General features: G+C 39.6%; 2 protein-coding genes across 2 annotated transcripts; both read right to left on the bottom strand.

The window, feature by feature from the left end:
* Positions 1 to 138: 138 nt before the first annotated feature.
* LOC106658922 (leucine-rich repeat and death domain-containing protein 1-like) lies at positions 139 to 3,143 on the bottom strand. The gene is made up of 4 exons (XM_014381098.2): positions 2,960 to 3,143; positions 1,470 to 2,824; positions 1,111 to 1,381; positions 139 to 1,039 (listed from the first exon to the last, which is right to left on the bottom strand). Exons 1-4 carry the CDS (start codon positions 2,988 to 2,990, stop codon positions 864 to 866), a joined length of 1,833 nt encoding a protein of 610 aa, XP_014236584.1. The 5' UTR covers positions 2,991 to 3,143; the 3' UTR covers positions 139 to 863.
* Positions 3,144 to 7,301: 4,158 nt separating this feature from the next.
* On the bottom strand, positions 7,302 to 24,992 carry LOC106659185 (protein dimmed-like). The gene is made up of 6 exons (XM_014381597.2): positions 24,193 to 24,992; positions 17,065 to 17,470; positions 13,845 to 13,974; positions 11,670 to 11,867; positions 10,512 to 10,648; positions 7,302 to 9,193 (listed from the first exon to the last, which is right to left on the bottom strand). Exons 3-6 carry the CDS (start codon positions 13,968 to 13,970, stop codon positions 9,034 to 9,036), a joined length of 621 nt encoding a protein of 206 aa, XP_014237083.1. The 5' UTR covers positions 13,971 to 13,974; positions 17,065 to 17,470; positions 24,193 to 24,992; the 3' UTR covers positions 7,302 to 9,033.
* Positions 24,993 to 25,439: the final 447 nt, after the last annotated feature.

The following is a 25,439-nucleotide window of genomic DNA, read 5'->3' as shown; positions in this document are numbered from 1 at the left end:
ATTACGCGTAGAACTTGATAGAGTTAACCTTGACTAGAGGAGACAAGGTCGATCGAGCTTCGTACATGCGTATCCGTTATGTAGGTATGTAGGTAGAATCGGGGTGTGCAGACAGGCATGCAGAAGGAAAGCAAGAAATTATAGTTTCAAACATTTTATTTCATAACTGTTTTATATTTGAAAATGTGACAAAAAAAAATATATGTACATATCAACATGTCATCTTTACAACAGTTATGCAGTATTTTCATTTATACATTCATCACTCACTTATGAATTAATATGGCATTCCTTTTCAAAATTATATATTTTTTCTATATATAAATAAAACAGAGCATAATTTCTAATTAAGCCATAACAATTTATAGAGTGTACATTAACACGTCATTCTTTTTGGTCATAATAAAATAAAAATAAATTAATAAAAGCACTAAGATGATATTTAAATGCTGAGTCAATAATTATAAAATAAGTTCATTGACTTTTCAGCCATGTATGCATAGTTATTCTTCAATATACAATTGATTTGTACAATACACTGTACAAAAAAATAAAAGAAAACTATGTTATTTCAATACATCAGTATAACTACTCAAATAAAAAAAAAATTAGAATTTGATTACTCAATTAAAAATCAATCAACAAGATTTGACTTATAATTTTTCAATTTGTACACTTGCACTCGTTTTGATGTAAAAAAAAAGTTTCTTATAGAATCATAATTTTAGTTGAGGTAAAAGTATTAAGTATTTCAAACTTGATATTGAAACTTAGCTCAATAAAATAAATACCTCCGTCAATAAATCATATTCACAATGCATATCAAAAAATTTGAAAATGTATGACTACATTAACATTTTTAATTAGTCATCGTCAAATTGTCCTTCTTCAATACTATGAGCCGGTATTGAACCGTACTTCCGCATACATGATACTTGAGATTTTATGGTTTTAACATGCAGATCAGCAGGACAAAATCCTTCACCTACTATCCATTGCTGTTTTCTTGATAGAACATTGTAATTTACTTCTTTCATGGCTGAATGATAAATCTTATCAATTTTTGAACTTTTATAATGCCTCAATAAATTGTTTAAAATTCAAACTTACCAATTGCCGGTTCAAATTCATCTGCAGAATCAGTTTTTGTGTCCCAACATTCATCAGAATCTGATGTCTTAAGATACATTATATTTTCTGAATGATGATGTTCCTGAAAATAGTAGTCATCCATGGAATCTTTTGAATTATCCGATTCATCATCACTATAATCATAAGGAGAATTTTTTAATCCAATTTTCCTATCGCCAATGGAACTGTCACTTTGCTTTGCTGCAGATATGTAAGCATTGCGAAGATTCATGTATGAGTCCTCTCCCACCTACAGAATGAAGTAAAATTTTAATAATATTTATATACTATTTAATAAGATTATATGTGATATAGACTAAAAAAAAGTTTTCATTTACCATTAATTCATTTGTAGAGAAACAATTTTGTTCAAAATCTAATCCCTTTAAGTGAGGTAAACAGGAAAGTACTGCAGGAAATTCTTCAAAATTGTTTTCATAAAAATCAACTATTTCTAAATTTGTTAAAGTTTTAAAGGATTCTGGCAATTGTCTTATATCATTATTAGATGACTTCAACACCTTTAACAATTTCAAATTTCCTATGTTCTTAGGAAGAAGAATCATTTTATTTCCTGAAATTGATAAGTACTCTAACTTCTGTAATTCACAAAACTCATCAGGAATCCAAGAAATACAATTAAAACTAAAATCTACTTTTACTAAGTTTTCAAGTTTTATAATTTCTTTGGGTATCATTGGCAAAGATGTTGCAGAAACATCTAAATCTATCAGATTGGCTGGACTTTTTAATGTTGTAATGGGTATACTATTGAAGATATTTACGATGGAGCACGAAGATTGATTATTTCCAATTTTTAAAACCTTGATTTTAGTCATATTTTCTACTATCATATTTAGAACTGCACTTGATAAATTAGAGTTTTTCATGGAAATATTATCGATGCTCAAATTGTTTCCTTGGCCCTCAAAGTTGTAAACATCAAATTGAGTATCATCTAAATTAATTTCTTTTAACGCAAAGTATTTATTCTTCAACGTCCAATCTGGGAATGAAAAACATTTGCCATTGCTGTTGGCATAAAATTTTTCTATATATCTACTGTAAGGCGAAATATGTACATTCATTCCTTTATTATGAGAAACATTTAATGTTATTAAAGTCCCCATTCCATACTGTACACAATGAGGCATTTGAGTAAACTTGTTACCGCTAATGTCAAGTTCTTTCAATCTTTGCAGTTTCCTAAGCGATTTAGGCAAATCTTTTAATTGATTATACTTTAGATTAAGAGATTTTAAATTTGTTAGGGATTCAAAGCTATCTGGTATATCTTCAAGTTTATTGTAGCTTAAATCCAGAACTCTTAAATGTAACATATGACTGATTTTGGTAGGTAATAGCGCAATTGAAGTATGATGAACATATAATTTCTTCAAATCTATAGGTAATCTTTTCAATGTACATTCTGGTAATTCCCTGCAGTTGACGTTATATATTTCCAACTCTGTAAGATCATCAGCAAGCTTTATTATTTTACTTGGCAATTCAATTGATTGTTCAGAAGAATTGGAGGTATTGTCACTGTCACTACTAGCAGAATCACTAATATCCATTGCTAAATCATCCTTTATCAGTAAGCTTGCGTAATTTTGATCTTTGTCTAGTGTTATGTTTTTGGGATCCACATCGTAAATACTTAACCTCTCACGTTTGATTGATTCAACAATTTCTACAATGAACAATATTCAATCAATGAGTTGTGAGTAATCAAAATAATGACGGGTGAAATGAAAAATACATCATTTTGTTAACACTACAAAAGGTTAAATCATTAAAATAATGTTGAATATTTCGGTTTATTTACCATCGGAAGAAAGATAAAAGTCCTGTTCCATTTTGTTGCGGTTGTAGAAAAAATTCGCAGAACATAAACCACAGAACTCGAGGATCCTGATAAGGCGCCTACTTCTTGAAATTTGAAACGATCTCAACTGTTTCAGCGTACATAAGCCGAGTTTTGTATTCGAACTGAACACTCTTTCCCGGTGTTGTGCTCTTTGCGCGATGGAAAAAGGAGGGGCGCCGTGGAATTGCGTCGCGAGAACACAGATGTCAGCAGTTAAGGGCTCTGTGCGTGCCGGCTGCACCGGTCGGCGGTCAGAGCATTCGAATTAGCGTTTTGAACTCGATGCAATGCTGCAATGCAGGCCAATCGGAGCAGTTCTTATTATGCGTTTGTACGATTATCAACGGTCGTTTGAATTGTGAATGATTCGATTTCTCGTAAGATTTCAAAGGTGTCATCACTCGATGGGTTTGAAAAAGTTGCATCGAATTCGCGCATCATTCGGCTTGTCGACGTATCGTAGAAATAGACGTTACCGAGAAGAGAATTTTCAGAATGTCGAGTATTTTATCACCTACGGGAGGAAAACAACGAAACATAGATCAGTTTGGCTCGTGGCTTTATCAATTATGTACAAGGACAAATAACTACGGAGCAAAAATGCCAAGTAATAGAAGCGATGTAAGTATTATAGTTGTTTTGAGCGTTGCATAATCTTCGAAACTTGAAATGAAATTCCAAGCGGGATGATGCCGATGTTGGCAGTAAAAATTAGAAAATCGACCACAAATGTTTCGCGGATGCAGTCAGCGATACACGGAGAAATGTAGCTCTGCGTACAGTACACACGATTTGCACACATTTATACACGCATCTACATGATACATTGACAATGCTGCGGCATCCGACACAACGACACACGTGTCCGCATACATACATAAGTATAAATGCGTAAAAGTACTCGCGGCTCATGCGTCTATGCGTTTCTTAGAAAATTTCAACGACGCAGTACAATGGCAAATAGCTCCGCACGAAGCGAGGAGCCGTTAAACGCCATAAATGATTCACACCACTACACGGAATATCTTGTTTTGCCTGTATAATTTCAAAGATGTTTTACATACGCATTTACGCATCAAGAATATTACATTTATAATAATGATGATGAAAAAACTTGCTTATGCCTGTATGACTTATAGTCCAACGATTTGCCTTGAATACAATGGAAAGAAGAAAATTAATTAGCGCTGTCGCATCGGCTGTTTACACGCGCGAGTATCTCGTTTTCTTTTCATCCGCTAACCGTAAAATGCGCCTGCAGATCAGGCTCTTGCGGCGCAGATTCAATGTAAATTATATATTGTTGCTCGATGAGCTCTCTGTGCTCGCCTACGGACGATGACGTGTTTACACTTCCAACGTTTTTCCTTCGTTTCATTCTATTTTTAATCTCGGCTTCTCCGTGATAAATCTGGAATTAGGTAGGAGGAAAAGGAGTTGATTATCAAGAAGCGCATTTTTTCGCTCTCATTATAACGCCGTTGCAATTGCACAGAAAAAAAGAAGTCATGTTTATAAGCGCGAGTATTCAAGTATAATTTTTGACTTAAGTTTACGAGAGCGACGAACTAGTTGATCGGCGCGAGGATGGGTTGAAAACAATTTTAAGGTATTGCGAATTACGACCGTGTCAATAAGTCATAACTGTTTTTGTTAAATATTTATACACGCGCCGGTTCCAGCATGTTTTGTGTTGATAAATAAACTGCCCGATTGATTACACACCTATGCGAACGGATTAAATTGAGAATTCAATGACCATGCAAAAACACAAAAATGCCGCCAAGGTCAAGAATATGCGATATTTTTGGTTACCTTACCTTCCTCTGTGATCAATGATTCATTTCGTGCTGTTTATTTATGAATTACACTAAATTTGGTGTTTCTTATACTCGTAGGTATGCAGAGGAGCTTTAAATGAATTCGAATAGTAAATAGAATTTTTCTTACGTTTTTGAAATTTTTCAAAAAATGCAATTCACTTGTGCAACTGGATAATAGTTGCTAGCGAATCATGATTTAAATTGATAACTTACTACAGATGAAGACAAGAATATTAATAAATCTGAAGTAAAAAAACGACTTGGATTAAATTGTTTGTGCTTATTATGCAGGTCATTTTTATTACATTAATCAATTTTCGAATACACATATAATTATGGACAAAAATATATAACACCAGTAATTTTGTTAAATTTCGTACAAGTTTTATATAAGAGTAGTTTTTAGATTTCTTTATAATAGAAAATTGTAGTTTCAGAATAGTTTTGATAAAATTAATGAAATTTAAAAATTTACTATGCATATTGGACCAGTCTATTATTCTGCCGTTTTTCAAAATAATTAACAAAAAATCTGTGATGTGCATAAAAACGATGAAAACAAAGCTTAAACAGAATTTGTTTTCTTTGACAAAGACGCAACACACGTATTACATTATAATAATAACTTTTTTACATTAAAATCGCCATGAAATACAAAACGTTTCGCTTTACTTGACATTTTCGTTTTCACATTTATATGTATATTAAATCGAGAGCGATAATGAAATGTCGAAAATAAGAACGAAATTGTTTATCTCTCTTTCACTCTATTTCTTCTTTTACTCTGACACTGACAAATAAACATTACAAAAAAACACAAAGGCAACAAATATCGCATATGCATATATGTATAATATATGTACTTAATTGCACGTACGTGATGTGTTTATACGCTTATGAAACTCATCCTTATATCCAAGGATCATATATATTTATCAACCTTTTCGAAAATATATAACGATCAATGATATATACTTTTACTTAAATTAATGTGAATTATAATATTTTGTACAATTGTTGAGAGGGCGGGCACGTTATTAAGCGCAGATTGTGCTAATCGCATCAAATTAAACAAGCAGAATATCATTCATGATGATTTTCACAAAAAAAAATAATAAAAAGATAATAAATAAATCAACAGAAAATACGAAGGCCTGCATTGCAATTTTCTCGTTGCCTAACATTTGTGCTCTCTTTTAATAGGCTTGAAATCGATGCCTTGTTTAAACAATTAAAAATATACACCCAAACGCGATACAAACAAAAAAGCAACGTAACAATAATTTGCAGCATATTTTTATTTCATATTAAATACTTTGTGCGCGATATAATTTATTGCAAATCAAACATGTAACATCATTTTCTTTATACTCTTATTATAGTTTATAATATTAAAATTTCTTCCTCTTTAAATACGTATAAAAATATTAAAAGTTTTATATCTTTAATATAGTATTATTATTCACATCGGTTTTGTGCATCGCGATCTCACGTCGTTCGATGGCATTGTTGTAAATTTTCATTTTCTTTTTTTTTTACAAGGTGAAAGACACGTCAGAGAATGTTTTCTTATATACTTTTTTTATATGAAGTACATTATTCTGTTCGAGTCTTGGTAACTAAGCACCGAAGCTAGGCATCGATTACTTTTGTATATGCGATAAAAATCTGTTATTTATTTTTCTTCTACTCTCATACCATGTCTTATTACGTATATATATATATTTGCGTATAAAAACATCAATTTTAACTCAATGAGGTTTTCACGCCTCCATCGCAAAGTAAAATATACTTAGAAAACCTTTTAACTTTTTTCTCATATAATCGATACACAAATTTTTCATAATACAATCCACGCTTTTTTTATAATAAATATACTTTCTCTGAAGTTACCTCAATAAAAATAGATTCTTGGAAATATGTATACGTACAACATACGAAATAATGATTGAAATTATGCGTGCCATGATTAAAAAATTGTTTATAAATATAATCTACAATGATTAATTATCATATGCTCGCTATGTGCCGATTCATTTAATAACATATATAATATCTATACATAAATATAATCGCATGCGTAAAAAGTAATTGATTTACACAATCGTTATAAGTCTTATATTCTTTAGGATATATGTTTTTTAATATTATATATACTTGTTGATTGCGTGTAATAAAAACGATTTGTCGTGACAGAGGCTTTTTTCTCAAATATCTATAGTGTAGACATCTATAATGTAGACATTTATACTCGCATGCCCATCTGATTAGTAAAATAACACATCTCTTTCATTGTGTATAATATCGTTTGAATGCAAAATTATTCGAACGTTTCGTGTTCTTTTTTTGGCAAAACTTACGAATATAAATTATTTTTATAAAACACATTCGTCATAAATTTCTCATACACATATATATCATAAAATCTTTTCAGCCTTTACAATCAAAATAAAATCGCAATATTTTGTGTTATAAGGCATAAATAATTTTTCTCTTCCTCGGCCAATTAAAATTAAAATTTATCACTTATTAAAAAATTCAGTCGATCAATAACGCCTGGTCGCTGACCTTTAATGTACATGTTAGAGAAAAATTAATTTGAAACTAATGTTTGAAATTCCATCGAAATTTAGTGATTAGAACAGGCCGGATTGACAATAAAGCCGTTTAAAGCCAAAAATTGAGTGGCCGCGCGCGCATCTCGTCGTTTATTGAAATCATCGTATCGATACTCTGCCATCGGAGCAATCGCATCAAGTTCATTGACGCCGCTTTTATACATGTATATACCTATAGTACACGCAATGATGAGAGTCGCTGGCATGGTGTGTGCTTGTTTTTCGGGCTTTCTCAAAACCGTTATATGTTCCAACGCGAAACAACCTCTCGGTACCGCCGCTGTAGCCGCCGCCGCCATCATCATCATCATCATCATCATCATCACCATTGCCATCAGGAATGCTGTATAGAGTCTCTTCTCCTCCTCTATCTCTTCTTTTAAAAACATGTTAATGTACAGTGTGTAGTATGTTATGTGTAGTATATATAATCATCATGGAATGCACAGGTATATGCAAAAATATTATTTCGTGAGCGCGCGCGTGAGCGTGTGTGTATGTGTTCGAGATGTGCGTGCTTATGCCGAAAATTGTTTCTCGGCATTTGTTGCCTTGCATACGCAAACCGTGATGATTTTATTTTATTTTATTTTTTTTAACAATTTCGTATTAAAAATGTATAACGGAGCGCTGTTTCACAAAAAAAGGCGTCTTTTTGTCGTTGTCGCTACTTTACGCATGAGTTGATGCGGGTTAGCGAGACAAAGTCCAAAAAATATATAAATATATATATGTATACTGTATAGCGTGTATATATGTATATATCTTTTGCGCACATCACGTCGTTGTTGTTGTTCTCGTTAAGTATTTTCCACGCTGTTTTTTTTCCTCGCTCTTTCAGCGAATCGTATACGCGCAAAGTAGTACACTTAAATAACTGTTCATTGCACTATTTGGACGGCTCTCTTGAGATAGTGCGCACTTTTCTCGTATTATTATATAGATACACGATGATCTGCTGCAGCTGTTCGTTAAGCCTGACGCATTATTTATTTTTCATCTTCTTCTTTTTTCTATCGCTTATTTTATGAACTATGTCGTGCTCTTTTGCATTTCGTCAAGTCTTGATTTAATGCAGGCATAAAAGAAGGATGTAAAATTTCGATTCGGTCACGCGATTTGATTTCGAACGGTACAAATTAAATACGCAGTCATTGACAATAAAAGCACGCAGAAAAAGAGAGCAAAGTAAGAAAACAATATAATATTATGCGCTTAATGTAATTCCATCGTTTGCTCTATAATCAGCGCATTCGCAGAATCGCTATCACAGTTTCACCCTTAACCGCGTTTCCTCCTTTTTTTCCTAGTACCTACACATGTTGAAAGTACAATATATATTCTCCAAAAAAAAACCCACTGCTAATCACGCACAAACGCAATCCTAAACACACAGCGCACGTTAATTTTTTTTCTCTCTTCTCTCCTGCCTCTTGTCTCGCTTCTCTCCACTTGTTGGCGTAGTCTAGCGTCATAATAGCAATATCAGATCCGGGATATTATGATCGATTCGGAGCGCACGTATGAGTGTGTGTGTTTGTGTATGTGCACGAAGGTTGGCTTCTTTTCTTCTCGCTTTCGGCCCGGGCGCTTATATCCTGCGCTCGAGGTCCTCGTGAAGGAGACTATTATTGTTGGTCTCGTGCGCCGATGACGGCGATGATTCTCCTTCCTCGGCTTGCTCGAGCCCGCTTAGCTCCAGCTGACCAGGACTGCTGTCGCCGCTGTTTGACCCGCACTCGTCGACGAATCTATGGTAAAACATACAGACGGACGTGCCATTAGTTGTTTTGTCATTGAAATTTCGAGTTAATTCAAAGTTCCAAGAGAGACGCACATGCAGAGAGAAATGTGTATGATTATTAGTTCACGCTGAGAGACTCTCTGCGTCATCGTGACAATGATGCAGATGACGAGGACGATGATTATACAGTCGTCTGCGCGCGGTAAATTTGCTTGCATTAATTTTCTACTTATTTTTAACCCAAAAAATTGAGATTTGCCGTCGAAAAAAGTCGCAAAGATCGCGTCGCGTTTAAAATTGTACATAAAAAAGCTGAGTAAAAAAACATTTTACAAGCGCGATAGCAGTCCCGCGATAAATAAAAAGCTCCGCTTCGATCTTGCTCGAGGTTGTTTTTTTAATTCTAATTCGACATTATATGATCGCGGTTATTTTAATCGAAGCTCGCCAGCCGTACGCGCTCGAGCTCTCGAGCTTGATAATAATTACATTTTCATATAGGTATATCCGCATCGCGAGAACCAGTTGCAAGTGAGCCTCTCGATAAGGTACACACAATTACACGTACATTATTATGTTATGCGGCCGATGCTCGTATATAAATACTAATATATCGATAGTCGATTAAAAACGTTGTGTGCCTGCCTCAAGCCTGCACTTTTCGCTTTCTCACTCTCAAGGCTGAATTTTCTATTACACCGTTGACGAATATATAATTGTGCACGGGCTCTCTTATCGGTTACGTTTACATACGTCTGTATATACACGGCACATTTGAAAAATTATCATAAATTTTTATTCGCCTACACGCTCGTACACGCGACTACTCTGTGTTTCGCAGTGCGCTCGAAAGAAAAAAGAAAAAAGAAAAAAGAAAATGAAAAGAAAAAACAAAAGAAAAAGCAAATCTCGTTCAACGAGCCAACGATAAAATTGCGATTGGCAATCCGATAAAGTCGATCATGTGATAATTATTCAAGTTCAACGATGTACACACGGTTTTGAAATTTTTTCGTTTATTACAAGACAATGGCTGCTGGTTGCGCCCGCGGACGAGCGACTCGATAAAATCGTGTCGCAAGTTTGAATCGTCGTCGCGTCGCCGAGAAGCGACGAGAAAAAAAACAACCTCACTCAACACACGGCAAAATTGTTCAACGCGGCGAACACATATAGAGTACGCGCGAAATAAAGGTAAATAAGGCGCGCTGGCGCAATCGATGAATCGATGCAATAGGCGAGTATTCGGATGGGAGGGAAGGGCGCCGTAGCTGCAGAGGGAAACGTGAAAAAAGTAGCATGAATCAAGATGACAATGAACTTACGTGTATGGCTGCTCCTCTCCGCGCATCTCGCATATGACATTCGTCAGTGCCATTATGTAATTCTTGGCGAGCGTGAGCGTTTCGATTTTGCTGAGTTTTCTTTCCATCTTTACGTGAGGTATGACTTCTCGCAGTTGCTGCTCGGATCGGCCGGAAGCGAGTCGCAATAAACAGACAAAATATCAACAATTAGTCTCATTTTGTCAACACGTACGTATTTGTATGTGCTGCGCGCTATATAGTCAGATATGCAAGAGTGGCGGATGTGCGATATATAAGGCAGCGATCGTGGCGCTTCTGCGAGTAGGTAAAACAATCGTTTTTCTAAACGACCAGGTATATCTCAATTATTGTCGTATAGCAGCTACTTCGCGTAGGTACGTTCGTGCGTTGCTCATTGTATGTTCTGTCGCCCCCGCTTGGCTATTTCGGTGCCGGCATATAAGTATATATACGTACACATAGCGAGCGATATATCGCGAAAGCAAAGTATCTGCGTTCTATAAGCCGAGTCCATAAATTTTGATTATATCTTCCGTGCACACGTACATGCATATACGTATAGACGCGCATATTTTCATACGACTTTAATGTTGTACAGCGGGCTATTGTTGTGTTGCACATTATTCGCGCTCGTACTGTATTATAAGCCGGCGAGGAACGCACGTGATAAAGGCTTCTGCTCTCGTTTTCTCTCTCTCTTTCCCTTTCTCTCTCTTTTTATACACACGCGTTCAAGTAGGCAACGAGTGCGATAAAAATGAGCATGTACCTTGTGCTTGCACGCGCTTAAGCTTATTTTTGTCGCAATGACGAAAATACACATACGCATAAACTTGAATGAAAATCGAGCGTGATAAGTTGAACGTCCGGTGCGTCTTTGTGTGCGTGCGTAATTCAGCCCGCTTATCATAGAACGACAAGTAAACGTTCGCTGGACTTTCGGATCTACTCTTTTTCGCGCATACGCGCTTGCATTCAATGCCCTGATTTTTCTTGGAAACACTTTTCAGCTCCGACCCGTATTTGTAAACGCCCGCGTTCTTTTTTTTTTCGAGTCAAATGCGCGTGGGTCGTCAACGAGTCGAGAGTCGCGCTGTCCACGAAAAAAGTTTTTTTCCTTCAGCCTATGTCGTGTTTTTTTGCGAATATATTCACCTCAAAAGCATCGTTGAGCGAGTGCATCCTCATGCGCTCTCGTTCATTGCTTTCAAGCCTTCTCAAGGTGCGCTCCCGTGCCGATATGCCACTCTTGCGCCGGCGATTCGCTGACGTTGACGACGACGTGCCCCTGTTGCGCCTTTTCGATCGTTTGGCGCCTCGCTCGCTGCCGCTGCTGTCGCTTTCGTCGCCTACCTGCCATTCGTGGGACACACAAATTTCATTGCAAATTAGAATAGTCTTACAGGCGAAATAAATTACAAAATATTATTAACAACAAAATAGATGCTCGACGTTTAGTAAACTTGCTCGAGAGTCATTTCGATGTAACGCGCCGTCATTTTCGATACATTACGCGCCGATACGGCAATTATGTAATCTTCGTCTTTCCTCGAGCTCGTCGATAAGGAAATAGACGCGAGGGGGTTACATTTATTTTCAAGTCCTATATCGATGACGCCGAATGTTATTCCCATTTCTGATTGCATTATACACGAGAACGGATCGAATCCACCAGGTTATACGATAATAACGATAAATCTTCTGTATAGGATGCGATTTAGCAAGTAAATTAATGAATTCATAATGGATATATACATTCATAAAATGGAACGTCAGGCTGAGGAAATAAAAAAAATTTAAGCGAGATGTATACGCGCACGTGGATGGTACAAAATAATATCTCGTCGCGAGCTTGTGGTATATTATATAGGCACCGAGAGAGAGAGACAGCAGCTCAGAAAGGATTCGTCATTATGTGTATATGTATATACAGTCTCGTAGCTGCAGAGACTGGAAATTCAAGTTATGCAAACAAGTTCCTTTTTACGCTGCTGCTGGTGCTGCTGCTATTGCTACCTCCTCGCGTGTAGCCATTATTATATGCCTCTTCGTCGCGCGCGAGAGAGTTTTGTGCGCGCATGGATCCTTGACGAAAATTTCAAGTTTTTAGTCCGAGCTTTGCCGGATGAAAAATACAAAATTGACACGTGTATCTCGCGAGTGCTATTTCTGATTATGAGAGGAGAGAGAGAGAGAATTATTTGAAGCGTCTATGCATCGAGCGCGCAACGAATTCGCTGAATCTTTATTTGCATTGTGCATAATAAAGGAGAGAAAGTTTTCACGCGCGCGCACGACTCGCTCGAGATCCTTTCTTTCGGCTTTGAGGATTATTTTTTTCTCATTCTTTTTTCGCAACTGCAGTCAAACGCGCGGCGAGAGCCAATTATACTCGTATGCACTTTTTTCTTCTCTTATATATGCTCTTCGTTCGGGCATTTATTCTCGCGACGACGAGTATATTTCCAAAAATTCTTTGAAAGTGCGTCAAACCGCACACGAATGCATTTAATATAATTTAATGATGCACACATAAACCGCGTGCAACATAGTTGCGTATACGCGCGATTTGATAAGAGAAATTTTATTGTCGTGAGAACTCGAGAGACGTAATTTCGAGGTGAAAGTTTTTTTCGAAAAAAAAAGGAATCAGTCAAGAGCGTTTCGAGCCGTTGCATAAAATTTCCGATGTAATTATTTTTTCAGTGCGCGACATGTGCATCGTACTCGGCTTTTTTCTCTTTTATTGAAAAAATGTTTACCTCCGTGACCTTGCCGACTGTAAAAGAGGAAAACTGCAGTATCGCCTTGCCTCATAATGACACGTGTGCAGTGTGTACGTTCATTAACGAGAAAAAAACAATTGCGAAGATGATGAAAAAAAAAAAATATTAATTTCCACGCCGAAGGAATTGCAGTCCACAGAACGGAAGGAAGTGCGCGTGTGTATATACATGCGCGGACACTTGTTGCCCGCGACGTACACGTAATGTCGCTCGCTCGTGACGTTCTCTTATCATTTGTTTGATGTCACTCTGTTTATATCGCTCGTTCGACTTGTACTTGCCTTTTTTTCGTGTGTATTTTCAAAATGACTCGTCGATGACGTAAACGAATATTTCCATATAACACCTTATATTATACATTAATGCGCGGACGCGTTAGCCGAATTAAAATAGCCATAGTCGAAGTGACTCAATCGAGCATGATATTTTACTAGAGATTTGTATGAATTCCAAAGATTCTCGGGCTATACATTTGATTTCCCGATTGAGAATTACCCAAGCGAATAAATATATGTGCTTGCGGCACATTGACGAAAAGTATTACCTCTGTCAGATGTGTACGACTCCGTTTGCCGCTTAGCGAATCGACCGAGACGTCGTCCAGGTCAATGTACATTTCTTGATCGATCGAATCTTGATCGCTCACGGATACTCTTTCCAAGTTCCTCATTTTTCTGTAAAATAAAAAAACAAACATTTGTTCGTCAAATACGTGCAAAAGTGTTTTTTTCTCTTTTATAATATTAAATAAAGCTTAGGTGTAGAGTTAAAACAAAAAGAGCAGCCACACAGAGACTAACTGAGCTGCGAGTGCGATTATCATTATCAATCTGTGATGCACTTCGCGCGCTCAAAAAGAGGCCAATGTCTCTTGTAATGTAAGTTGTTTATGCAAGCTGCATTGATGTTGAAAGGAAAAGAGATTTAAAATTCAAATTTATATAATAAAATTGGATTCTTGATGTATCAATTTATTTATATATATTTATACTTTGTCGGGCATAATACATAATACGATAATAATCGCGCGTGCTCGTGTGCGTGTATGTATGCGCGTATAAGCGTGTTGTGTGCATCGAGCAAAGAAGGAAATTAAACCGACGAGTGTCAGAGCTCGGCAGTGTAAGTAGCTGAAGTTATATAGCAACGGCAGCAGCAGCGAGCAACTGACGTTTTGAAATGGGTCAAGAAGTGCCGGACACACAAGCCGCTCGAGCTCGCTCGGCTTGCTCGCGCGCGCGGTACAGCGCCGAGGCAGCTATATACATTATAAGCGATATCAGGTTCGTTGACATTCGAGAACGACATTCCTTTTGCGAGCAAGCGAAATTTTTACTTTTTCGGCCTCTCGACGGCAGCTACACATACACACATACACGAGCATACTCGATATGTATAGGCGCTTTAATGCAACGTTTGTCATTCGCGTCGTGCAAGACGATTTTCTGATTTATGTCGACTGCGCTTGCTCGACTGTCGAATTTCGCCGCGAATCGCCTCCTGCGGAAAAAGGGCAGATAAACAGAATAGAATACGCAATGACGTGAAAGGGATAACGATTATTAAGTAGGATAGGCCTTTGACGTCAGGAGCAGCGTTGCCAGTTGAGGAACTCGGCTCCGACTTGCTTATAAGTGGATATATACAAGCTCCGCGAAGTAGGTGTATATCTCAATACTATATATGTGGAGCTGATCATTTCAAATGAAAGTGGTCGGTGTGGATTTTCGGTTTCGAGACTCGAATGACGCGTTTTAAATTTATTTCTTTCTATTTATACATACTGAGTGGAGAGTGATAAACATGCGCGACATCTTCGCGCGTTGCCTTACTTATTTTTTTTTTCTATTTCAACTGTCATCGATCGTGTATGCCAGTTCCACACAGGTGTCCTTAATATAATACTTGGCTTTTGTCTCGTTACAAACATTTTTCACTCTCCTTACTGAGACGACTTTTTATTTGCGAAATTAAGCGTGCTTTGATATTGCGCTAGCAAGCGCAGTGAAAGAGGCCGAGATCGAGAGAAAAAATTATCATGCACGACGAGATAAGAGAGAGATTTTGATTCAGCCTTGTATACAGATGCGTGTGAACATGGACCCGCTAATGTATAATTCCAAAAGAGAAATCCCAATCTCGTTTAAAGATCATTGAATCAGTAGAGAGAGAGATGAGCAGCTCGAAGAGAGAAGCAGCAAAAAATTAAATAGTTTTTCCCCTCTGACGTCACGTGGCGGATATTTATCGTCGCGCGTTGGATTTTCTTGAAACTTCCTATATATGAACGAGCAGCTGTGCGCACGCGAGTCGTGCACGATTTTTTCTTCGCGAGAAATGATTCTTGTCAGCGCATATTATGTATGTATACCTTATGCATAAACTTGTGCGTACAGCGCCAGAGTCGAGACGTTGCTAAGTGGAAATGAAAATTACGTCGTTTACTTAACAATTAACAAGAGAGTACATCAGAAAATTACGTAGGTCGTGTGTACGTGAGCGCGCGTAGTGCTTAAAACGTGTCCGCGAGTAGCGACAATACAAGGATAAAAACAACAACAAACGAGCTGCAAGTGTGCTCGAATGAAATGTTTTGCTTGAATGAATTTCATTCGACGTAATAATACGCACTTGCAGACCAGCAAGTGTCAAGATAATAGTGTATTTAAACGCGATTGTCTTCAATCATTCAATGTGTAATGTGCACCGCCCGTCGAGCTATGCGCTAATATGGAGGAGAGAATACACGCGTTAATTGATTCGTTTTTATGACGAGTGAGCAAAAAAAAAAAAAAAAAAAACAAAAGCTTTGAAGAAGCTATTTCGGATTCTACATCGTCCAGTAGTGTACAATATTATATCTATAAAGAATTAATGCGTAATCGATACGGAGTATTTTCTGTAGTAGCAGGAAAAATGTGTGCGATATTGCTGGTGAATTGCTAATTTTTCCTCTTAAGCGGAAAAAAAAGAAATAGAAAATGCGATTTGGTATCTGGAATAAAATGTAGGAAAATAATGTGCGTGATTCCCCCAATTGGAGCACGTGCTGCTTATTTGTGCGATAAGACAGCGAGAAGCACTGGTCTCGTGCGCTGCGTATAATATAATAATTTAGAGCGATGATGTCATGTGACAGCTTTTCACTGTGTCAATAATGTCTAAAGACTCCCGTTCCTGGGAAATGCACATACTCCGCGGAACTTGTTTTTTCCCTCTTCTCTTACAATGTAAACAAAAACTCAGTCAGATAAGAGGCTGAGATTTTACAACTTAACAAAAAACTATAGTAAATAATTAATGAAACTTTGCGATAAAAGCGATTAGTGGGAAAACCGCGTAACTTTACTTTTTTCTCTCTCTTTTTCATCATAATTGTTGAATCACGACGTTATTACGAGCGATCGACGCTGGCATTTTTGCTGAAATGACAATGAAAATTGTAATAATATCAAAGCAATCTTTATATCTAAGAATGTGTGCCGTTTATCGATCGAAATGACAATCTTTCTCGCGTGTACAATCAAGACGCGAATTCAAATGATTTTTTTCGTCGTTCAAATAGCAGAGAAAAGTTTTGTCATAATGTGTTTAGTATACGTGACGCCAAATCATACATTATCTATCTGCTACGCTATCTGTTACGCGTAAGTTATTTTTTCGTTGGGTAGTCGTCCTTAGAATCGAATAGCGTCGAGTCATTTGTGTATACTCGTCCTTAATCTATTGTTTCGCGGAAAATCTCGTGTGCACGTGTTACTTACGTTTTGTATTTGTTGTCTTTCCTCGTCGTGATGGTGGTTATGGCTGCTAATCACAAGCCTGTGTCGCGCGTTGCAATCGAGCTTTTATTGCTTGTCCAGCTGCGCAGGATATATGTGTAGTGGCAGAGGTCACTGGCCTCCTCCGATGTCTCCTCGAGAGATGTGCCGGCAGTCCAATACCGAACTTATCTCAGGAGAGCATCCGCTAGTTCTCTCTTTCTTCTTCGAGACTTGGCGACGATGCACTTGGTTTTATGCTTTTTCCAGTAAAACACAGAAGCACCGAAATCACTAGCACTGAATAAACTCGCGATAAATCGATACAGGTATTCACACTTGAATTTTCCTAATACACTTGTGCCGTCTCGTCGTCGATAATCATCGATTTCGTCATCTCAAGATAAATCTGAAACACAAAAAAGTGCGAACACATTAATTTTTGTTTTCATGTCAAGCTTCTATGTTTTTGTATCTCGTGTGAGAAATAATAACAAAGTAAATATGTGAACACGCGTAAAGTGCGTCTGCAAAAGTTGATCGTGGCTTATCGCGATACACATTGAAAACATTGACAGTGTAATTGTGTCTAGGCAGCAGTAAAACTACGAGCGCAAAGACTAGTTTTTCAGCGATACTATCTGCGCGATGGCCCGCTTGATTATGCCATCCTAATCGGCGATACAGTTCCTCGGCCAATCATTACGTATATAAAAACGGATTTCGATCGGAGCGATTAGAGTAGGCGAAGCGAATCTTGGCGTCTTACATCCTCGTGAGTTGGAGGTATGAAGTATGGCCGCGTTCATGCGCTCTCGTAGCCTCGTCCGTCCGTGTGCGCTGCATGCGCGAGTGTGCACTTGGATCGGGCCTCGAGCTCGCTCGTCTGCGCGCGTGTGCGAGTGCACGAGATGCTTTTCCGCCTTTCGCTTGTGCGCCACGTATATACATGTATATACGCGTCTCCTTGTCTATCCCAACTTTTGCGCGCAAGAAATGGAGTACTTTCATTTTCGCGCGAAGAACCCGCGCGCGCACTCCTGGCATTCTTTGCTAATGGACGAGCTGCCTATGTGCAGTTTGCCTGCCTCGGCGCTGGTTGCGAAAACGCGCACGGTTCTCTCTTTTTTCTTTCTTTTTTTTTTTTCGTCTCTTTTCTAACTTATTTGTAAACTCTCTTTTGATTCTTATGCAATCGAGCTACTCGAGCTGTGCGCAGGATTTTCCTTTTTTCCATCGGGAGCGCAAGAATTTTTAGGTCAAACGTTTATTTTATTTTACACGTATAAATCACGAGGCTGTGCGAGTCAAGGGATAATGATCATTGCGCCAATGAGAGCGAAAACTACATGGGTATTATGCTCATAATATCTTAATTCTAGCCGCTTGTAATCCTGTAGATTTTTAGTTTTTCGCAATAACCCGTGTGTCTATATACTAGTATTATTTGCATGCAATTGCCACACACACCCACTTTTGTATTAGAAAGAAAAAAGAGTAAATAAAAACACGTTTTTCAAATTCACTCGGCTCAATTTATACACCTTTTGAAAGCTCGCTTACGTGCGAATTCCAAAGAAATATCAAATTTCACCTATAATATGCTTAAGCACGTTTGATAATGACATGTGTTGGACTTCCGGGCCGAGTACAAAGTTTTCGTAAGTAATCGACGCGTCTTTCTAGGCAAGATAATTTACTTTTCCCGGTAAGATAAGATAAATTTGCGCGCGAGCATCGCAAATTTTGCGATCAATGACTGCGAGCATGGGCTGGCGTCGCATCGTGGAACTGTAAAGAGAAAAGGAGAGGAGGCTCTCTGCAGGCCGCGCAACGATTATCGACCTACTCTTTTCGGTACGGTTATACGAGGCGCGCGCGGAAAAGTCGCGCACGGACGAGGCACGAACTCGCCTATATACCGCGACATTCACCGACTGACTTTGCGGGGCTTTAAATGTAGATACACCTTGCAGCGAGTCGCGCACATACAATTCGCCATAAGTGTACTGATGTAACTGCTCTGATTTTTACGCCGCTGACTCCTATTTTTTATTTTACAACTATATGGACATCCGGTACTATGCTACGGCGGCGGCGGCGGCGGCATCAACTCAACGTAACGTTTCACACACTTCTGTGAATCTCCTAGCTGGTTGTTGGAACGCGTCGATCCGCCTCGGCTCTTTAACTCGCTTGGCTCGCGCACGAGCACCTCAATGAACGCTCCTTGTAGTGTCGCGGCTAAAATGGTAAACGCGCGACGATGACGAGATCGAATGGATCGTTCAGGTCGTTCGCGCGAGCTCGCTGCATCGATGGAAAATTCAAAGAATATCGCTGCAGCTCTCGATTCATAAATTCCACTCGGATTTATCAAATCCGACGAATTTCTTTTAGATTTTCTTTTTATAAAAATCAGACGCTGAGCTACTTCAACTATTTCGACAGGTGCTTGTGCCGTATAGCTGCCAATTTCGACACGTACGCGCAGCTCCTTTTTCTCGACGCGCTCGATACTGTTATATTATTTATTTAGTGTAGCTACGTTTGCGTACATGAGTTGTGTGTGAGGCCTGAACGCGTCGCGCTTACAGCGCACATGAATGCGAGTACCGTTAAAGAAATCGTTTAATGAATGAAATCGAGTGGTTGGTGAGAGCCACGTATAATTAGTTCCCTCGCGGAATCTCTAACGTTTAGTTCGGTTTAGCCAAGCTCGCGCCTTACACGAATAAATGTGCTGTAATACAACGAGACAAATGGTAGGAAATGTCGAATGATTTTTGTCATCGCTCGAATACGCCAGGTGAGACGTCTGTATCCGTGGCTGTGTCGCGAGGCAGGCGCATGAATGCGCGCAAACGTCATTTCGCGTTTCGCGGATCTAATCGCCAATATACTTAAATCGATCAAAATCAGCCAGATAAGCGACTAATTAATAATAATGATAATATCGCAGTTTTCAGGTCACTTGGTGCATGCAAGCGAGAGGTGTATATAGAGAGACGCAGAGAGAGGTAGATAGGTAGTATAAGAAAGAGCAAAATGGATACCTATACATGCTCTCGGTCGAGCATCGTTTATAATTAAAAATGATGAATCATTAGGCTAAGACCGGCGGCTATAATACGTATACGCGTATATAGAAGAGCAGCAAAAATAAAGAAAACATTGGCGAGCTTCGTTATAATAGCTGTTGCGGATGTGTGCGCGATAAATTCTCACAATATATAGCCTCGCGCATACATGTGGCTCCGTCCGTGCGTGTATGATGCGTTAGTGCATTTGCAGCCAGTGCAGTGATAGGATGTACACTGCATCGGGAATAAATGCATCGGTCGTCCACGTGCGTATCCGTGCGCGCGGATACCGTTATGCGGCACGACGATGCCGATGGGACAGCCGACGCTGCCGCCGCCGCCGTCGAGAGGAATTTAAAGGGTCATATAAGATGATGATAATAATAATAATGAGCGGCGAGAATACGCGGAGAAACAGAGAGACAGAGAGCGCAAAAAAGAGAGGGAGAGAGCGAATAGTTGAAGCGTAACTTTTTCTTGTCCATGCATCTATATTCAAGATATTTTGCAGCTGCGAGAAATATATAATTGATCGCTGATGCACGCATTAGTCGAAAATTTGCGCTCGTGGATTTTCAATTAAATTATGTGCACAATGTGCAGATTTTACGAGGCGAAAGAGGAGGAGAAGACGGCGCGAGCGCGAGTTTATCGACATGCCAAAGTGCTGCTGCTGCTGCACTCGTACTATATGACGCAGTATACGTGTACATTCGGGTCGAGAGCGGCACTGTAATTTCGGCTTCTTGTTGCACTATACACGTTAACTGCCTGCAGGAAGGTCTGTTGCACAAACTTGAAGGATTGCGCGAGGTAGAGGAGGTGGAGAGGGGGGGGGGGGGGACAGAAGGGGGAGGGATGCGCTCAACAATGTTTGGAATTTGATCATCGCTTCGACTTACAATATACGCGTTTCGAAGTAAGCGCGAGTCACAAAATCTTGTCGATTTTTCCACGCTCGACGGATCATTCGATATTCATCGTACGAAATCATTTGTATCATTTGTAAAAGTTATAATGTACATGTGTTTGTTGTACACGCATGATACAGCGCGCCGTTATTCGCAAAATTAATATCTTCGATACGTCGTGTGCGTTATATATTTGATTATTGTGCAAATAAGTATACATGTGTAAATGTACACAAACGAGCGCAGCGACGAATAAGAAGTCATTGCAGTCGGACAAGACATTACGAAATAGTATATATAACTTTTTTTTATCGTTGGAATATTTTTTCCTCCATGTTATTTGTCGTTTATTTTCGCCTTATCGTTTATATCGGCATTATGCACTTCCATGCTCGAAATACATTTGCAATATAATAATTAATTTTATTTCGTCGCGCAATTATATATGCACTATTTTCTTGTTCCTCTTTTTTTTTTCTCGCACCGGTACATGTGCTCGTACGTACATGTACTAGGCATAACTGTATTGCTGTGCGTCTGCGAGCTAAGAATAGGATAAGATAAAGCGTCTATATAAACACTCGCTCGGAGAATGATGATAATAACAATAATAGGCGGCGAAAAAAATCACGAATTTCGATAAATGTCTGCAAGCGGATCTCGACACCTCTACGCTGCGTGGCCAAGGTACAGATCTATTAGCTCGCAGCGAATTTCGCAAGCGGAATAGCTTTGCGAATGCTACACGTGCGCGAGCTTATAAAAAAGAAAGAGAGAAAGAAAGAAAGAAAGGAAAAAAAGAAGCGGAATTTCAAACGTCCGTACGTCGTGTGCGTGGCCGCTGAGGTCGCGAAAAATAGCCGATACAATACTTTGCGTCAAAGAATCAACGACTCGAACCGAGACTATATAACTCCGTGGTGTTGTAAATTTTTAATAGCTCGTTGCAATGGATGTATTTATACAATGTATCGCATGTAGTTTCTCTTTACGATGCCTGTATAAGTATGTATATAAGCTATATTGCTGTGTATACGTGATCTCGCAGTATATTCAGTATATGTGCAGGCAACTGGCGGCGCGCTGAAATGTGTATATGCACTTTCTTCCAAATCCAATTGATAAAACGCGAATAACCGGAGTAGTGTACGCGCACTACTACGTGTATGTGTGTGCACACTGACAAGCTCAAGATTGCATAAACAATGCGATAAGTGTATGCTGCCTCGGTCGCGGTATCAAACGCGCACAAACACAAACTTACACAGCAACTGAACTTTAGGCCATGCACACACAAATACACATACATGTAAACATAACGCGGATACGTACAAAATAAATTTTGTCTTTAGAATGCGATATCGCCAGCTACGAAGCTTTCGTTTTGTTCTTTCCTTTTTACACTGTACACCAGGATAGTGATTATTAGCTTTTAATTGTAATCAAAAATGTTTAGATACTGCTCAACGTTACATCGACTCGGCGATTTAGTATTCATGTAATTGTTACTCGATAAGAATTACAGTGAGATTTCAGAGCTTAATTAAAAATTTTGCCTCGTTCACATTTTTTTTTGTCAATTATTCAATTCGAAATTCCGGTAGTTTTAATTACGAGTGACAAGGGTATATACATTCACGTAAGTATGCGTGTATCGCGTTCTAGCGTAGAGACAAGCAGTCGTAGTTTAGAACGACAATTTGATAGCCTAGTTTATATGACAGTTGGGGCATTATCGTGGCGAGGAAGACGGCTCGCAATCGTGTTTCAATGACAATTATCACTGGCCACTACTTAATGATTCTTTAATGTCCTGATTTTTTGACGAATCCAACAACGATGTACGTTAGATCGAGGCGCGCTACTATTAGGGAACGATTCGAGTCGAGCTGTCAGTCGAGCCTATACATATACCGCTGGGTCTATACATGAGCACGCGTGACGAGCGACAATAATTTTTGCAATAAAGATATAAAGTACTTGTAATAAATAAAACACGGCAAATCGTGTATTTGGCTGGCGATAAAGAAAAGAAATCGGTTGAGAGCTATATGCATCTATAACGTGTACGTATACGTATGCATGATGTGTTTACACATGCGTTATAGACGTCGAGGAATGCTCAATTAACCAATGAAAAAGACAAACGTGTAATTTTCCTCTCGGCAGTCGATTACAGCGTGTATCCATACAACTGTACGTGTTTATATGCATGGCTATAGGTACACATAGATGCATATAAATAATACGATGCCGTCTTATACGAAAACAATGAAACGATAAAATTTGCCTCGCGTTTCGCGGCCCCCCGAGTACAGACGCGCTCGAGTAAAGCCGGTCACGCGCGACAAACGAGCGATTAGAAAAAATTCGGCGGCCTGCAAGCGATCGGCGAATTTCGGCTGTAATAGTCTTTCGCGAGCTGCGGCATTCGTGCGACGTCGTAATTGTATACGTTTACGCAGGCAGCCAAGAGGAGAAGGTGGCGAGATTTTGGACGAATGCGAATTGCTGCGGGTAAGGTTGTTCAACCGCTTCGATCCGAGCGAGGGATTAACGTGGTCGTATATGCATTGCGCGCGTCGTCTTTGGCGTATTCTGCACATACACACAGCGAGCCGATCTCACAATTTACTCACGCTTACACGCACACACGTAAGAGAGAAGATGTAAAAGATGAAACGACGAGGAAGCGAGTAGGCGAGCGAGCACGAGTGAAACTCCGCGACAAGTGTACGGATTAAGATCATAATGTAGCGGGGACATAATCGTAAGCTCGAGATTCGTTTGGCGAGTCGAAATTCGTACCGTGAATCGGAGCAGCTCTCGCGATCGAGGCTCGCGTGCAGAGCGAGCTGCGCCATGCTCGTTGCAGTGCAGCTATGCCGAGGCTTCTTTCTCCCGATCAGTCGTCGTCGTTTTCTTTTTTACCGCACGAGAGAAGCCGCGTACGGAATATATATAGCTATACACGTGATGCATATAGCCGCGGCGCGCACTGACTTTGCCGAGTCGCGTCTACTATATATGTGTATACACACACTTGCGCGTGCACATATACACATACCTTATAGGTATAGTAGTAGTAGTCAACAGAAGCAAGTGCTCGTGCGTGAGAGAGAAAGAGTATAACTTACCGCTGTGGCTCGAGTTCGTCAAAATTTCAATATCTCCTCGGTGCTGCTGAGCTCGCTGCTTCTTTTTTCGTTATTTTCTCTCTCTTTCTGTTTTTCGACGATAGCACTAATCTCTCGTTCTGCCGCTTGGTTCTGCTCGTCGCTCGTCGCCGGTAATCGCGCACTCTGCTCCGTTTTTGCTTTAATGTATGTATCTATATCTACGGCCGAAGAAGCGAATACATGCAGAGTCGCAAGTGTGCGCTTTCACGTACATGTATTATCAAACACACGCGGTCACACCATTCATGTATATTTTCGATGCCCGTCTCTATTCGTTGAAGGCGATCGAACTTGTTGCGCGCACTTGTCGTCGTTTCTCTTTTGGTTGTCGCGCACGCTCGTCGATGCTCCGCCACTCCGTCGTGTTATCTCGAATGACAATTTGGGACGTCGTTGCGCTTACAGCTCTAGTCTTTTTTCTCTCTCTCTCTCTCTCTGTCGCTCTGTGGAGGAGCTATGGTATATGTACTGTCGAGACGATCACAAGCGCGGCGACACCAGAGGCTGTGCGTGCTCGAGACGCGGACGCTTTTCGCGGATACGCGCGCGTGTCTGTGTGCTGCTGTCTCAGCTGAGCGAGCGCCTGATACGGACTGACTATAACTGTAAACGACTACTTGTTGCGGGTTATTCCCCTCGATGCTTTTCTCTCCCCGCTTTTGCGGCGCTGCTGCTCTCTGGCACCGCTGCTATACACGGCAAACGCCAAGCCAAGTGCCGGAGTCCTATACTCGGCGAAGCGACTCCACTGCCGCCGCCGCCGCCGCCACCGCCACCGTCGCTACTACCGCTCGTGACTTCACATACATCTCCCACTCTTGGCTTCTTTTCTTCGCTATATATCGTCGTAGTAATATCACGCCGGCAATCCGAATATACATCTATCCCCCACGCGGAAAGTCTGCCTTCGCCGCCGCCGCTGCTGCTGCTGCTGTTCTTTATAAGTTGATTCTCTCTTTCTGCGCGCGTGTATGTGTGTTGTCCATGTTGGACATACACTGCGAGGCATTTAATTCTGCGAGAGCGAAAAAAAAGGCCTACATCCAGCGTAGCAGGGGTCGCCTCTGCGTTGATTGTCACCGGCAATAACAACAACGATACAGCGGCTAGCATAGGCAAAGCCCCTATCTCGCTAAAATTGCATTCGGAGCTGTTGCAGAATCGAACGTAGTGTATATTATGTGCGCGGCCGAGTATGGATGTAT

Source organism: Trichogramma pretiosum, unplaced genomic scaffold (genome assembly GCF_000599845.2).
Source record: "Trichogramma pretiosum strain Unisexual culture from Peru unplaced genomic scaffold, Tpre_2.0 scaffold10, whole genome shotgun sequence".
Classification (NCBI taxonomy): domain Eukaryota; kingdom Metazoa; phylum Arthropoda; class Insecta; order Hymenoptera; family Trichogrammatidae; genus Trichogramma; species Trichogramma pretiosum.
This window is presented reverse-complemented; position numbering and strand designations above follow the sequence as displayed.